General features: G+C 30.4%; 1 protein-coding gene across 4 annotated transcripts in view; it reads left to right on the top strand.

The window, feature by feature from the left end:
* The first annotated feature begins 1,503 nt into the window (after positions 1-1,503).
* LOC125068859 (sortilin-related receptor-like) overlaps positions 1,504-15,117 on the top strand; it is a 40,424-nt gene continuing 26,810 nt past the window's right edge. For all 4 annotated transcript variants that reach the window (XM_047678201.1, XM_047678202.1, XM_047678200.1 and 1 more), the window contains exons 1-4: positions 1,504-1,899; positions 2,984-3,238; positions 5,460-5,621; positions 7,210-7,458. In XM_047678201.1, coding sequence (XP_047534157.1) covers positions 1,642-1,899; positions 2,984-3,238; positions 5,460-5,621; positions 7,210-7,458 — 924 coding nt within the window. In that variant the 5' untranslated portion in view covers positions 1,504-1,641. The remainder of the gene's footprint in view (positions 1,900-2,983; positions 3,239-5,459; positions 5,622-7,209; positions 7,459-15,117) is intronic.

Below are 15,117 nucleotides of genomic sequence, written 5' to 3'. Positions count from 1 at the left end.
CTTCAGTTTCTGTTGCTAATCTTTCTATCTACTCTGGATCTTAGGTCCATCTTCACCAACCAGAACAATAAGCATGCAATAAGGCGTTCATAATCAGCAGGAAGAGCTAAAAACTTAAAGCCTACAATCACACTGAATTGGTCGGTTTTGCCGGCAGACGATCGGACGTAAGTACAGGATCTCCTGATCATAGCACGCACTAACTCTAAATACTTCCCAGGCACACCATTCTCTTTCATGGACCACCATAATACGTCACGTGGCATCCTCTTATAGGCTTTTTCGAGATCAATGAACACCTGGTTCTTGTGTACACGTCTGTAATTCTTGCATAATTGGCGTAGTGCAAATATGGCATCCATTGTCCCTCAACCTCGTACAAACCCAAACAATTCTAACATAGTATTATTTCAAGGAATCCAACAGGATACGCTTAAATTGTTGTTTGGGGAAAGTTAAGAGTCATTATACCGGATGTGGAGCATCATACATATTTTCTGTTGGACCTTGACTGACTGACTTTTCATCCGAACGGCTACCAGTTTACCCATGGGGCAGATTTGTTTCCCTCCGGATGATGAACATTGTGGTTGATTCTGTCGCCGATGCGGTGCTTCAGCGTATGGAACTGTTCATTCCGTATTCTGCAGTTTCCATGGGTGGTACTTGCCGAGCCTTGGGGCTTGGTTTGGTTGCTTGAAAAAACAAAAACTCTGATGTACGGGAAGTTGACTTAAAAGGATGATGATGATAATTCAAATTCCTTAACTTAATCCTTACTGCATAAATAACATACAATACAAAAATCAAAATGACATGTTATTACGTGCTTGCCATTTAGTCTATTGTTTATATACAGAAAGACAAAACCAGATGTTTATAATGTTTGAAGTTATACTCAATTCAGATTTTAAATCAAAGTTCTTGAAAATTGTGTTTCAATTTACGATGATTGTTTACATTCAATTTTATTTATTAAATTTATATTACAAAATATATTATTATGATTATTTATATATGTTTTTAATACTGTGAGAATAAAGTGCCCTCAACTATAAGATAGCACTTACAAAATACACACATTTTTAGATAAACATTTAGTAGTAAATAGTTAGCATCGGGGATCACATCGGATCTTAAATAAACTTATTATGGATTTGCGCAAAAACGTTTTGCTTATTGGTAAAGTTGTTATTATAACTTTGGAAGTATCATTAAAGTGGATATTAGTAATGAAGTTGAATAATGTTTTATTATATCTAAAATAATATTAATCAAGTATGTAATATATAATATAGCAAAGCTATAATTAAATTGAAAATTTATTCTTGTTTTTTCATATTCGAACTTGATTTACTATACTCATTGTATAGTAGAGTATATACTCTGTTGTATGTTAAAATTTAGTGTCGATTATTTGTCATTTGACGCTTTTCCTTGTTTGACAGTAGCTTGACATTTGAACTTTTAAAAATTTTGTTGTCATTTTTCAATTGTCATTTCATTGTGTTTTTGTTAATCAGTCAGTCAGTGGTCCAGCCATAGATTAAACACTTTATATTTGAGAATTGAGAGGTCCAGCGCAGTTTTATACGAATTATAGTCGATGTCGGATGAGCTTGGATTTGCAGTGATGACAAAATGTTACCGGCATTAGGATTTAAAATTAGTTTTATTGCTGTTGTGAATATAATATCTTGTGTACTAGGTGTACAGCATTATGATTACCCGGCAGTTAATCTTTACGTGGCAGAGCCACACAATAATCATAATCAAAAAATAACTGTAATAAATAGAATTACAGAAGAAAATACTAGTGCAGCTTTGGAAAGAAAAAAACGCGATGCATCCACAACACCGCCGCCAACATTGGAAACGCATAAAAATATAAGCTCATGGGTAACAATCATTTCCTTATTAATTCAATAACTCCCCTTTGTTTTGATTTTTTAATTGTTCGCTGCCCGTATGATTCGTCAGGTACTTATAGTTATTTATATATTGTTGCTTGTCATTTAGATACGTCGAGTACACGCACTATATAACATATTTACATTACATACTTTCTTCTATATTTATCACGTCACAACGACGTATATTGTCGCACCAAGGGTGACTACTTTTAGTATTTTTATTGAAGGGCATTTACTGTGAAGAAATTATTTTAAGAATCATTACTTGCACAATTATTTCTTACTGTAAACAAACAAACAAACACGACACTAATACTATTTAATTAGTGCACTACATTTTAAAACAAGATTTATATAAGTTAAAATAAATCATTGAATAGATCTCTATTTTCTATATTTTAATATATTCTAAAATAATAAATCGGAAATTATGTATATCCATTTCAAATATTTTTAGTATACGGTTATGAATTAAATTCTATTTCTTATCAAAGATAATATTTTGGTACATTATAGTCAAGACAAAGGAAATTTATACATAATTATTTTATCAAAGGCTCAGATTATCTTTTGATTGATGGCACTTCTTATTTATTATTAGGAAATAGTAAATAATTTATTTACTATTTCATAAACATAAGGTAAATTGTAATAAATAGATAAAATATTCTTGTTAGAATATAATTCATAATTCTACTCTATCTCTATTTGTTTAGTTGATTAAATTCAATTTTTTTCCATGTTGGTTTTCCTCATCTCATTACTTATCTACTTATATCTAAATTTTAAATATATAATTTAATATATACTTAATCCTACTGTTTTAAATAAATATAAAATAAATTTAAAATATTCCTATTGTATTATTCGGGCAGTTAGGCTTTATTAAAAATAAGACACACTTTTTAGAGGAATAGGTATATATATAATATAACATTTGAAGAATATAAACAATGGTTATTAATTATTAATCTATAACAAAGGGAAAAATTATAAATAGAAAAACATAAATTATGTTTATTTTTTTAAAGATATAAATTGCATTCTATTGTTTCATATATTTCTCGTAGACCACACACCTCAATGATGGTCACCAGCAACTAATGGTCCATTGGGTTGGAGAAGGATCTGATGTCATCATCTGTCTGGCTAGAGATTCCACTTCAAGGAACAAAGGAGTTGCATCCTCATCAGCACTGTATATATCTTATGATTATGGAAAGAACTTCACTAACAAGACAGAGGTCTTTCGACTAGGAGATGATGCTGACAGTGGTTATGCTCAACTGGACAAGTTCTTCAATCATCCTAAATATCCTGAGTTTGTGAGTAGCATTTACAAATTTTTTTTAATGTTTTCAGTCTGTTGTACATAAGTAATTACTAAATAAATAAATAATATAGGAGTTAGTGAGTAGCATTTACAATTTTTTTTTAATAATTTCAGTCTGTTGTACATAAGTAATTACTAAATAAATAAATAATATAGGAGTTATTAAAATAGATGCAAAATTATATTTTTCTAATAGTAACAATAACTATTCTATGTTTGTGGATTTTTGTATGAAGTCAATAATATATCAGTATACGATGTTAGCGCAGTTAAGCCGATATGGCTGAATGGTTAGGACTTGTGCATCTTAACTGATGACTGTGGGCTTTAATTATTACCACTGAATTTCATCTCAGTGGTGAAGGAAAAATTTGTAAAGAAACTTGTATTTGTCTAAATTCAATGAAGTTTTGAGACATGTATATCCACTACTCATTGAAGCTGCTTTGGAACATTTACAGTGTTTGTACTGTTTTTATGGTATTTATTCACTTACAATACAACTCTGTGGATTCTCTTAAAAAATGTATTATTTTTGGTAAAGAATAAATGTAAAAAACCCTAAAACCCTAAGTACCTAACAAGAGTCTGTTTATATATAAACTTAAAAGAAAAATAAAATGAAAGATCTGCAATATTTTTAGCTGCTGACATTGTAGTGAAAATTAAATTGGCAAACAACAATATCATAGCAAATTAAATGACTTTACCAAGGGCATGTATGTTTTTGTCCAAAAGAAACATAATACGAAGTAATCTGATCTTAATATTTATCTGAATGACAAATCGGCGATAGGCGACGTCATAAGAGTCATTGAACTGAGCTACGCACTAACTACCACTTGTGTCAAATTACCGTATGCGGTTATATTCTATACTATAGCAAAATCTTATTGTCTGCCTTAGATGTAAATTGAAAATAATTATCACGAATTTTTTGGGGTTCGGTAATTACACTGATGGTCTGCTTATTATCCTATTTATTGGTCTTTATACAGTTGCAGTTAATAAAAATATTCTATTTTTATAATATGGATTTTTGATATCAAGCTTAAAAGTTGTTATAAAACAAGTCTATTTCTTTATCATTTTGAAAATATGGGGCCAAAGGTAACAAATAAAATCCTTTACCTAGGGTCAAATCCAAACATGCTTGAATTGAAATGATTATTTTTTTATCTATACATTGTCACTTGGATAGGTAAAATACATATCTACAAAAGATTAATAAAATACATAAACAACTTACAATTAACAATCAAAAAGATAATGTTCTCGTATCTTGTTATACTATCAGAGTTTATATTTTTTACTAATTAGTACTTTAATTAAAGGTATATTAAACTCAATAGATCTTAATATTTTCTTGAGTGTGAGAGAGTGAATTATAAAACTTTGACTTATAACATAATTTTGCTTCTGTTTTCTACTGCAATGAAATTGTCATATTATTTTTCCTTGTGAGTATATTTAATTTTAATATTCAGTTTTTTTAAAATTAATTTTATGTATATTTTGAACTTTTTATTGAAAGTATAGATAGTTAGAAATACTTATTATTTATCAAAGCATATAATATCAATTTAACAGTTCAATGCTCGAAAAATCAACAAACATAAATGCTATGATTCATTTACTTATTCAACTGTCTGAGGAGATAATAAATACAATTATACGGTTAATTAATATAGGTCTTATTCTTTCGTGAACATAGACCATTATTTGATATTTCCTAACAGAACAACAATAAAAGCTAACACGCTTTATAAAGATCATTGGTATAGTTACAACCCACATCTTAGCTATTCCACCAAAAAGCTATGTTGGAGAAGTTAGCCTGTGAATCTGGCTCCAGAGACAACATTCGTTTAGTTCTCGTATTTGACAGTGCATTAATGGTACAATGACTGGTTATTATATTTCTTAATGCCCCACCTTCAGTGTCTGTGGACGATGACAAAGTAGTCTATTAAAATATATATATATATATATCCCTTATCAAGGAATGGGTATGGTATATTTAAAAATTATTATAATTTGTAATGTTTAAAGTATTTCTTCGATAAGCAGTATTAGTTTTTATGTAAATCTAACTATTTGTATGCCAATTAATTTGTGTTCTACTTCCTGTTATCTAGAAAGTCAATAAATACTTGTAAAGCTATTATATATGCTTTAATAAATTTGTAATATAAATAATATATTTTTTTTAGTGTGTTTTCGTGGATTCGACTAATAAAAAACTATATTATACCCAAGACAATGGACGGACTATACACAGATCGGACCTCAGTTTCCATCCTAGTGAACTTGCTTTTGATGAGGAAATTCCAAACAGATACGTTATCTTGGATAAGGTTAATTCAACCCGTAACGTAAGTATTTTAAAATTTTTATACTAGACTAGTCATAATAGATAATTTTTTATTTAACAAATTATATGATGGTTTAACTCTACCCTATGCAATCATATCTAGACGTATTGAAAATATGATTTCATTACGTTTACATTTGAAAAGAAAGGCAGGCGCTCAGCACGAATTAACTGCTTTTATATATGTATATGTATTTTCTATGAAGCAGCATTACTGTAGCGTGATACCGTTATTTTAAGCAATGTTAAAACTGTATGTAGGTACTTATTTCGCGGTCAAGGTTAACACACAGTGATGTTTTAAAAACAAATAACGGAACTTTTAGTGCACATGATAAATTAAACTTACGCAATTGTCGCTTCTTATCTTTCTGTAGTTATATTTTTTGATTTGGTCAAGAATTTCGATTTATTTCATGACGATACTACATGTATGTCTTGTTATAGTAATCGTCATGGTCATTTGTTAATTTTTTGAATACGAAATATATATTTTTTACGAAATATATATTTTGCTAGATATTAATGTATTCATTTTACTGGATTTTAATTACGAAAAAAATTTTTTAAAATTTATACCGTACGTTTATTTATACGTTTTTTTTAATATATATATTTTCATAACAATGTTTATTGTTATGAAAATATTGAGTACTAAGGGAATATGAGGGTCTATGTTGAAGAATAAACATAGATTAGAAAAATATTTGCTCATTCTTTAGGTAAATTTACGGGCGTCCGCAGAACAAGTGACGAAAGTTTCATTACAAACGTTTGAATTTATAAGGATCGCATATACGCATTATACATTATATATGTATTACATACAATTGTTGAAATCGCTGTTCGTTTCCGTCTATAAGATCGGCTTGTGATTACTAGAATGATGTCCAATGTTGTGTCCAGTTACTGGCACAAGGGACGTAATAGTTTAGATCCGGCATGAGTGGCGGCGCATTGAGGCGGGCGGCGTAAATAACCGTTGTAAACTTCTTACAGTGCTAGTGTCTATGGGCGATGGTGATCAATTACCCATTAAGTGGCCCCGTTGCTCGACTGACCATATCTGTAAAAAAATATATATACATTATTTATTATTTAAGTCAATCTACTTTCAAACTGGAATGGTTTACTAAGAGTTTAATCATTTTGATAATGAAATACTAATGATGAATGTCCTAGTATCCGAATGAAGTTTCGTTCGGATGATGGTGTCTGACGTAGGTCCCTTTTTGGTACCAGTGACAACTGAATGCTAAATTTCATGATGATGATTCCATTTGAATTGTTGAGACGTAATAAACAAATTCTCTTTCGCATTTGTAATTTCAATTCGGATTTAAAACATATGTATTTAATTGCAAATTATTATTATTTGAAACAATTGAGAAATTTTCTAATACCTGCTCACGATTAGAGGAGGATCGATTAATTAGTTTGCATATAACATAGCGTTAATTTCAGTATTTTACAATACAACGACTTTCGGTTATTATGTTTTCAATGAGTAGAAAAAAATGCAAATAGGTTTTGTAACGACCTTGCGCGCGCTAATTCCAAAAGTCATTATGCATCAAACTTGTTTCTAGCTATACATGACCTTGGACGGAGGAAAGACTTTCAAGATGATTCAGAGTTACGTTAAGATGTTCTTCTGGCCGTCCGGACCTGGTTTCTCGAAGATTTTCTATGTCGAGAGATGGAAGCCAGGTGGTAACAGTACCGTGCTCAGTGTCAACGATCCGACGAACATGGCCAATGCTCATGAGCTGTTTACAGACGCAAAGGACTTCCAGATAAAAGGGGATTTTATGTTCGCAACCAAACAATCAAAAGAGGTATGTTTTGTATAATATACTAATAATATAATTTCACCTGTCCTGATTAAAAAATAAGTTATTGCTCAAAGATTAAAACGAGATAAATAAGTAAATATATATATATATATATTTTTATAACTAATTTTCCATTCCATTTATATATATATATATATATAATAAAACTAGGTATCGTGCCTTGAAAAAGGACAAATTCAAGTCCAAGATCTTTTCAACGATGGGTACTGAATTTAACAACTGAGTTTTCCTTATTCTCTTCGTAGTTTTATAATTAAAGCATTCACAAATACCTACATTTATTTTTATAAAATGTTTTTTTTTTTTTATATGTTTCTTTAAGTCATGTATTTTTTCTTGTTAGTGAAACAAACTTTGTTGAGATGGCTTCATATATCGTTTCTAAATGTTATTAAAGATATGACCTTTTGAAACTGATTTACGCAACAATACTTTACATATAATCGTGTACGCAATAAAATAATCGAATCAGTTTAATATTTTAGAAATAAATACAATTAAAACAAGAATATAACCGTTTATAGTTTAAGGAGTCGAGTTGTATATATAATACTGTTTGTATCAAAAGATATACTTTATAACAAAAAAGTTATCATTTAATACTTCTACTTTACTCATAAATATTTTCTAGGGACGACTGCTTAACATAATCTAGTCTATTAACAACAATATTGATCAAAATGTATCATAAATGTATACAATGCAAAATAAATAACATTTATAGTTTTGCTAACCGTACTTACAGTACAAACTTTAAACCATAATGAAATGGATTTAATTAAAATTATGACGTTTATTATTATTGTCGTCTGAACAAGTAAAAAGCATTATGTTTTCCTGGTTGTGTGGTTCAAAAACATCCTGTAACATTTCCCTACAACACATGTAATTGGTTTTTCCTTTTAAGTTAAGCGGCTTATTATTTATATGACATGAAACACATCGTTTTTACAAGTAACTTATCTGAATTTTCAACGTTAATAAAACAATGAAGTGAAAAAAAAAATTATGCTAGTTTCGCCTATTAAAATACATAGCCTATGATGACTTTTCTTGAGGTTCAAGCTCGCTTCATACCAAATTTCATAAAATTTGCTTCTGTGATTGAGCCGTGTACACAAAACAGACGGGAATTAATTTCGCATTTTAATATTAGTATGGATTAAATTTATAGTCACCATGTGTTCGAACGTTGTTGGACATAAATTTCTCGTAAGGCATGCAAATAAGCCAACGCCCTTTATATTATTTTTATTTAATGAAACTAAGTGTCCGCACCCTTGTTTAACTTAAGTGCATTTTTTTTTAAATTAAACTAATTATGACTTTAATTTTTATTAAGTATAAGGAGTCAACTATCTGGCTGTTATTTTCCAACCGCCTTAACTAAACTTAACCTGACGACTGTCTCACGTTTACTCCACTCATTTTATTTTTTCGGCTACTTAAAAATGGAAAATTAGTTATAAAAAATGAAATATAAAACAAGATAAAGGATAAAATTACTACGGACCGGTAGAAGTTCAGACGCGTGGAAAAGAAAATGAGAGATCAACGAGAGATTATTACGATTGGAATGTTACTTATATTATACTAGTATTAAATCTATATGTTGTTATATTTTTTTGTGATTCGTGTAATCTAATTGGAATATCGAACAGGTTATTCTACTACAATCATTGACGGCGTAAGAAAATACGCACTACGGACGTAAAAGTTGCTTTCATCTAAAATTCCCCAGCCCTAATAATATAATCAGCCCAATACCTCTTCATTTAAAAACAGATATACAAAAAGCTAACCATAATTTTTTGTCAAATAACTATTATAGAAATTGTACTAAATATTTAAAATCCCTTCCGAAGTGTGGTGATCGCTGATTTAGTAGGTTGGGTACCACAATCCGTTAGACTAAGCGCTACCGAAGTTTGAGGCGCTACTGCTTTAGTTTGTATTCGTGTAATTAGGCCGTTATAAACTGTAAAAACTTTTGTAGGGTAGAAAATCGAGTCAATGGAGGTATTACCTACTAGTAACAGTAAGTCTTTAATTGCTCAAATACCTGTAATTGACATATGTGCAAGTAAAGCTGGTCTGACGTCATCGCACGTATAAAAAAGATGAAACGATCGGTTTTCACATTGTCTAATGAATATGCGCTATCTAACCTACTCAAAATCTGTGGTGGTGACCCATTTTTAATACATATATCCGAGAATCGACCCGGCGTTGTATGTATGATATTAAGTACATTTCCTTCGTACGATACTCTGATAGCGGACGCTTTTAAACTAATTATAAACCAACCTCCTATTTATAATGTATTCCTTCCGTACTGGATTTCGCTTATTGAGTTTTTTAATCACTTAAGGATGTTTTTAATATAACTTCGTTTGTATAGATGATATGAGTTGCTCGGATGCATTGAATATAAAAAAAGTGTGAAGTTGTTTTGAGAAATGTCGTTATATTACGTCTGCGAAAATTGTCAAAAAATATTTTCTCACTCGCCTTACAATTAAAAAAAACCTACTAGCAAATGTTTTTGTAAGAAGTCTTATTGTTAGATGTGAACACTCGCGCGCTACGCGACTTGACTGTTTACGGACTTAATCAAGGTTTTACTCAGTAACTTTTTTCAGTAAAATCAAATAGTTATAAACAATTTATTATAAGTACGTCTACTGATATTCATAACGCCTTGACGTCGCTACTGCAGTTTCGGTAACATTTTCCATAAAAGTATCGTATTAAAGTCTTATAAAGATTATGTAACTGGATTATATCCTGATTATAATATTTTTTGCAATTGTTTATTGTCCATTTCCTATTATAATTGACATAAAACATATGTTTGTTCGTTGATATAGACTTTTTTTAACTTCAATAAAAATTTGGGTAGATATATAAAATTCTCTGAAAACGCTAAGTTGTATTTGTAGTTTTTCTTTTTTTTTTTCGTCCGGAAAGTTGTCAATCTAGTTTTATTATGCAAAGCAAGTTTGTTACATGTGAAAAGGAATTAACAACAATAGGTATATAAAAAATGTATATGTGACCGTTTTCCTTATGCGTCCCTGGTACTTTTAATTATGTATCTTAAGTTATTATAGTTTTATGACGGTCCTGTAAAGGTCAAATCATTTAGGTGTTTTAATTAATTAATAAATAACTAAATGTTTAACTAAACTATTCATGGATCCGGATTTTCTGATCGCTCCACCAACATTTATAAAGGTAGACGTAAAATGTTTAATTCATTACATTGTAATCGTCGATGTGTGTAGCATGCATTATATCTTCTTCATTTATGGTACTCTGATATTAGTACAGATTCTGTCGTACAAAACATAACTAATTTGCAAAGAATAATACACGCACTATGCATAGAAAGAGATAGCAAACGGTGAGTACGGGTTCTACTGGAAATGAGATTAGTTTTTGAAATTATTTCGAAACAACTCGAAATTTAAAGCATAATTTTTAAAATCGTTTTATCCTGCCAGACATATTGACTAAAAGAGCCTTCACATTTAAAATTATACAAATGTAAAATTTCTTCACAAGCTGTTTTGTTTAATGTTATGAATGTCGTAAAACAGCTATTATATTGAATTTCAATTTACTAATTGTTTTTCATAATGTTATTCTTCCGTCTCATGTAACCATTCGCATCGGTTCGGTTAAATGTTATACGAATAGTAAGCATGTAAAGTTATACTAGTATTTTTATTTTAATGTTGTAAATTAAATTTACGTTAATTGTAAAAGTAATATTAAATTTTATAAGTTTTTTATATACCTAGTTAGTTATCAACATTTCTGAGAACTTCATAGCTCGCCGACATTAATCATCCGAACATCCTTTATTATTTGCATATAAAACATTACTTTTTATACATCATAAATTACAAAATCAGACTTTATAGACGAGGTCGAATATTAATTAATCGGAGACTAAAGAACTTTCGAATAAATAGGAAACATATCATTTAATTGTTTTTGGCACTACTGGCTTTCATGGCCTCTCAGATCACGAATTACGAGGATCTGGGTTCAAATGCCAGGTGGGGCTAGTAAAAGTAATTAGGTTTTTCTATCGGGTAATTCTCAGTAGCAGCCTCGAGTCGATATTGGCAGCTGAAACACTACACACATAGAAGAATAGTATAAATGTAAATATTTTGGGGACTGACTCTATAAAAATAAATCGAAAAAGCGTTCCTTAATTTATTGTGTGCTTGAATTCCTGTCGGTGTCAAAGTTAGACATTTTTAAGCGGACCTCAAACCGACAGGGGGGGGGGGACTTATGGTCACGTGGGAAAGCACATTTAAAAAAAACATTGTTTGTTTTGTACTGTTGCTTTCTTACTTAAAGCGTAACAGACAGAGTTATTTTTCCATTTATAATTATAGTACAGATTAATTTTATTAAACATATAGTTTTTGCACCGTAAGTAGTAATACGATAATTCAGCGTTGAATGGTTTGCAATATGTGGTTTATTTATTCCTTTTTTGTATGTCATTAAAAATTGTCATAATTATAAGTATTAGGTATAGTATACTTCACAAATGTCAACAAAGCTTCTATTTTATTTATTTAGTATGTATGTGGTCACTAGACAATGGCGCTGTATAAAATTAAATAGAAATTAGAAATATTAACCATTCCTTACATCGCCAATGCGCCACAAATCTTGTGTACTAAGATGTAATGTCCCCTGGAACTGGAACACGAAAATACTTGTAACTGCTATTTGGCGGTAGAATATCTGGCCTTGCTCAAAGCACTTCCACCAAGTTTTATTTTATTTTAAATCAATAAGTGTTTAGTTTATCCGATTGGGTACTCGAATAGCGTCCCGCCCGTGGCTCCAGTTATCACTAAATTTCCACTTGACGCGAGGAAGTCGTTAGTAAAGTGAATAATACGAAACAAATTTGTCCCCGTTGCTCTTGTAGTCCTTCGAGTCTAGAGCGTTCGCGCTAAATCACATCGATGACCTCTGTGACCGACCCGACTCGAATCACACAGGTTTTATTTTATAATTTGATTTTTGCTGTTTTAATTACATACGTTTATAATATCCGTGTTACTTCCGTGTATAGAAATCTCAAATTTACACAGTTTAGTTCTGTATAAATTAGCTTTAAGAAGGCATATTTTATTTCGATAAAGCCGTACCTCCGATTGTGTTGAATTTTTGCACAAATTTTATTATAGAGAACATTACCTTTCAGTGTATCATTGTCGAGATGAAAACTAAACATATTTTTTTTTGTCAGACTTTGTTTGACAAATTTCATCTCCACACAGTAAACGATTAACTTATAACCTACTTCAAAAATGAAGTATTCGACGTTGTTTTATAATTGTTATTGTCATTAAATAACGAAGTTGATATATTTCTATAATAATATAATAATATTATAAGAATTTCAATTGTGTATGCCAGTTCACGGTGCTGATGGAAAACTATATGGAATATTTACGTAACGAAGTGTTGTTTGTTACGAAGTTTTATTATTTCACATCTCGGAGCTTAAAACAAGTTTTTGTTTTTCATTTTATAATTTGCATATATAGATAATGTTTTCATGTTTATAACTCTTGATAAATTTTAAAGTAAAACGAATAATCGCTGCGTATTAATCGATTTTACTTATCATAACACGATGAGTAAAGACTCATACGACATAGTCCATATTTCTATACTGATATTATGAATGTGAAAGTAACTCTGTCTGTTGCTCTTTCGCGGCCGAATCACTGAACCGAATTAAATTAAATTTGGCATAAAGTAAGCTTGATTCCAAGGAAGGACATAGGCTACTTTTGATACGTTATACCTGATGACTAACCACTTAAACGCTAGCGAAACCGCGGACTATGACTAGTACTGCATTTATTTTATCTCGTACTATATATTTTTCGCGTATTTTTTAACCTCAAATGTAATGTGTTTAAAAAAGAATACTAAGTTAATTTATAATTTACTATTGAATTCAATATACAAGTCCCTTGTTATATACAAACAGCTAAATGTATTAAAATATAACATTTGTATAGATATGGTAAAAATATATACAATATGATCGATTCTTATTTATGCAAATTGTCCGACATTTGATTTGGAAGTTGGGAAATTTGTATTTTGTTTTAAATATCAATAACATTCAAACGATTTATTAGTTGAAATGTATTTTATAATATAACTAGCTAATCCAACAGACGTCCTGCCTATTACCTATGTAATATATAACAGTTGTGATTGCGATTAGTAAAATATTGTATATGTTTGTGCTACTGATATCTAGTGGAAAGTTACAATAAAGTATATAAACCCTATAATAAATAAATATTTGTGCCGGGCCAATTCTTTTAAGATATAACTTTTATGATACGTTCACGATTCTACTTCGATCCAATTTCGACTATTCCTCACAAAAATAAAAGTCGCCTTAATCGTAACTTAGGGCCAATTCTACTTATTTATATCGGATATGATTCTAATCCTATCCAACTTCGAACGAAAATTGTGTTAGTAAAACAACGAAAGTGACAATTTTTTAGGAGAATTGGTCAGAATCTATTAATCTCAAACTGATATACCAAATTCTTTTATATTACCTACTAGTAGATGGTCGATTGAATGACCCACCTGATGGCAAGTGGCCACCATCGCCCATACACATAGCCGCCGAAAGAAATATATAAGATTTGGTAAATAAGATGTTAAGTCCTGGCCGTTCAAACCGGAACTCAACAATACAGAGAATTGGTGTTTGGCGGTGGAGTATCTGATGAGACGGGCTTGCACAAAGCTCTACGACCCAGTGATAAGACACATAAAAAGTTATGCCGCATTTGTTTTGGTTTTTCAAGATGTCATTATTCGCTGATACTGCTGATATTTCTTTTATTTGTACATACTTGTATGACGCAGCAAAGATTGAAACATAAGCTCTTTTTGTTTTGTTATAAGCACTCAGTGGCTGCGACGTTATTATGTTATTACGCCTATATCATAAACTCTACTTGTTTATCGTACGATGTATGACCGCGACTATTGAGTAGAATTATATATAGTTTATTACTCCTTCGAAACACACCAGCATTTTGTAATAATATAATATGTATGATAATTTCATTTTTTTAACGAAACGATTAACGAATTAGTTTGTAGAAGTCTCAGATTATAAAATAATTGGCAGATGAAACGCGCGTAACGTTGTATGAAGCAACAAAAGCGAATTCAAACGCGCGTAACATTGTATGAAGCAACTAAAGCGAATACAACCCAGTAGATACCTACTAGTATACGTCCATTAAAGTGACAACACTTTTAAAGTATTATATTTCGCACTATCGGTAATTTGTTTTATAATCTGAAGAAGAATTTATTTAAAATGCTAAACACTATTTCGATACTTTCCTGTCTTACGACAGCAATATCGTCATTATAACTTTTTTGGTTTAAAGGCGTACGGGAATTGTTCAAATTACTTTTATTAACTATAGATTTCATGTTTCTAGAACTCAAGGTTGTGATGACATATAGAGTAACGTTTCGAATTTAGTGGTTTGTATATCTTTCTCTTGATTCCAGCAAGGTTTGGGCGCACTGTATCGACAT

The sequence above is a fragment of the Vanessa atalanta genome, chromosome 14, assembly GCF_905147765.1.
Source record: "Vanessa atalanta chromosome 14, ilVanAtal1.2, whole genome shotgun sequence".
Classification (NCBI taxonomy): domain Eukaryota; kingdom Metazoa; phylum Arthropoda; class Insecta; order Lepidoptera; family Nymphalidae; genus Vanessa; species Vanessa atalanta.
This window is presented reverse-complemented; position numbering and strand designations above follow the sequence as displayed.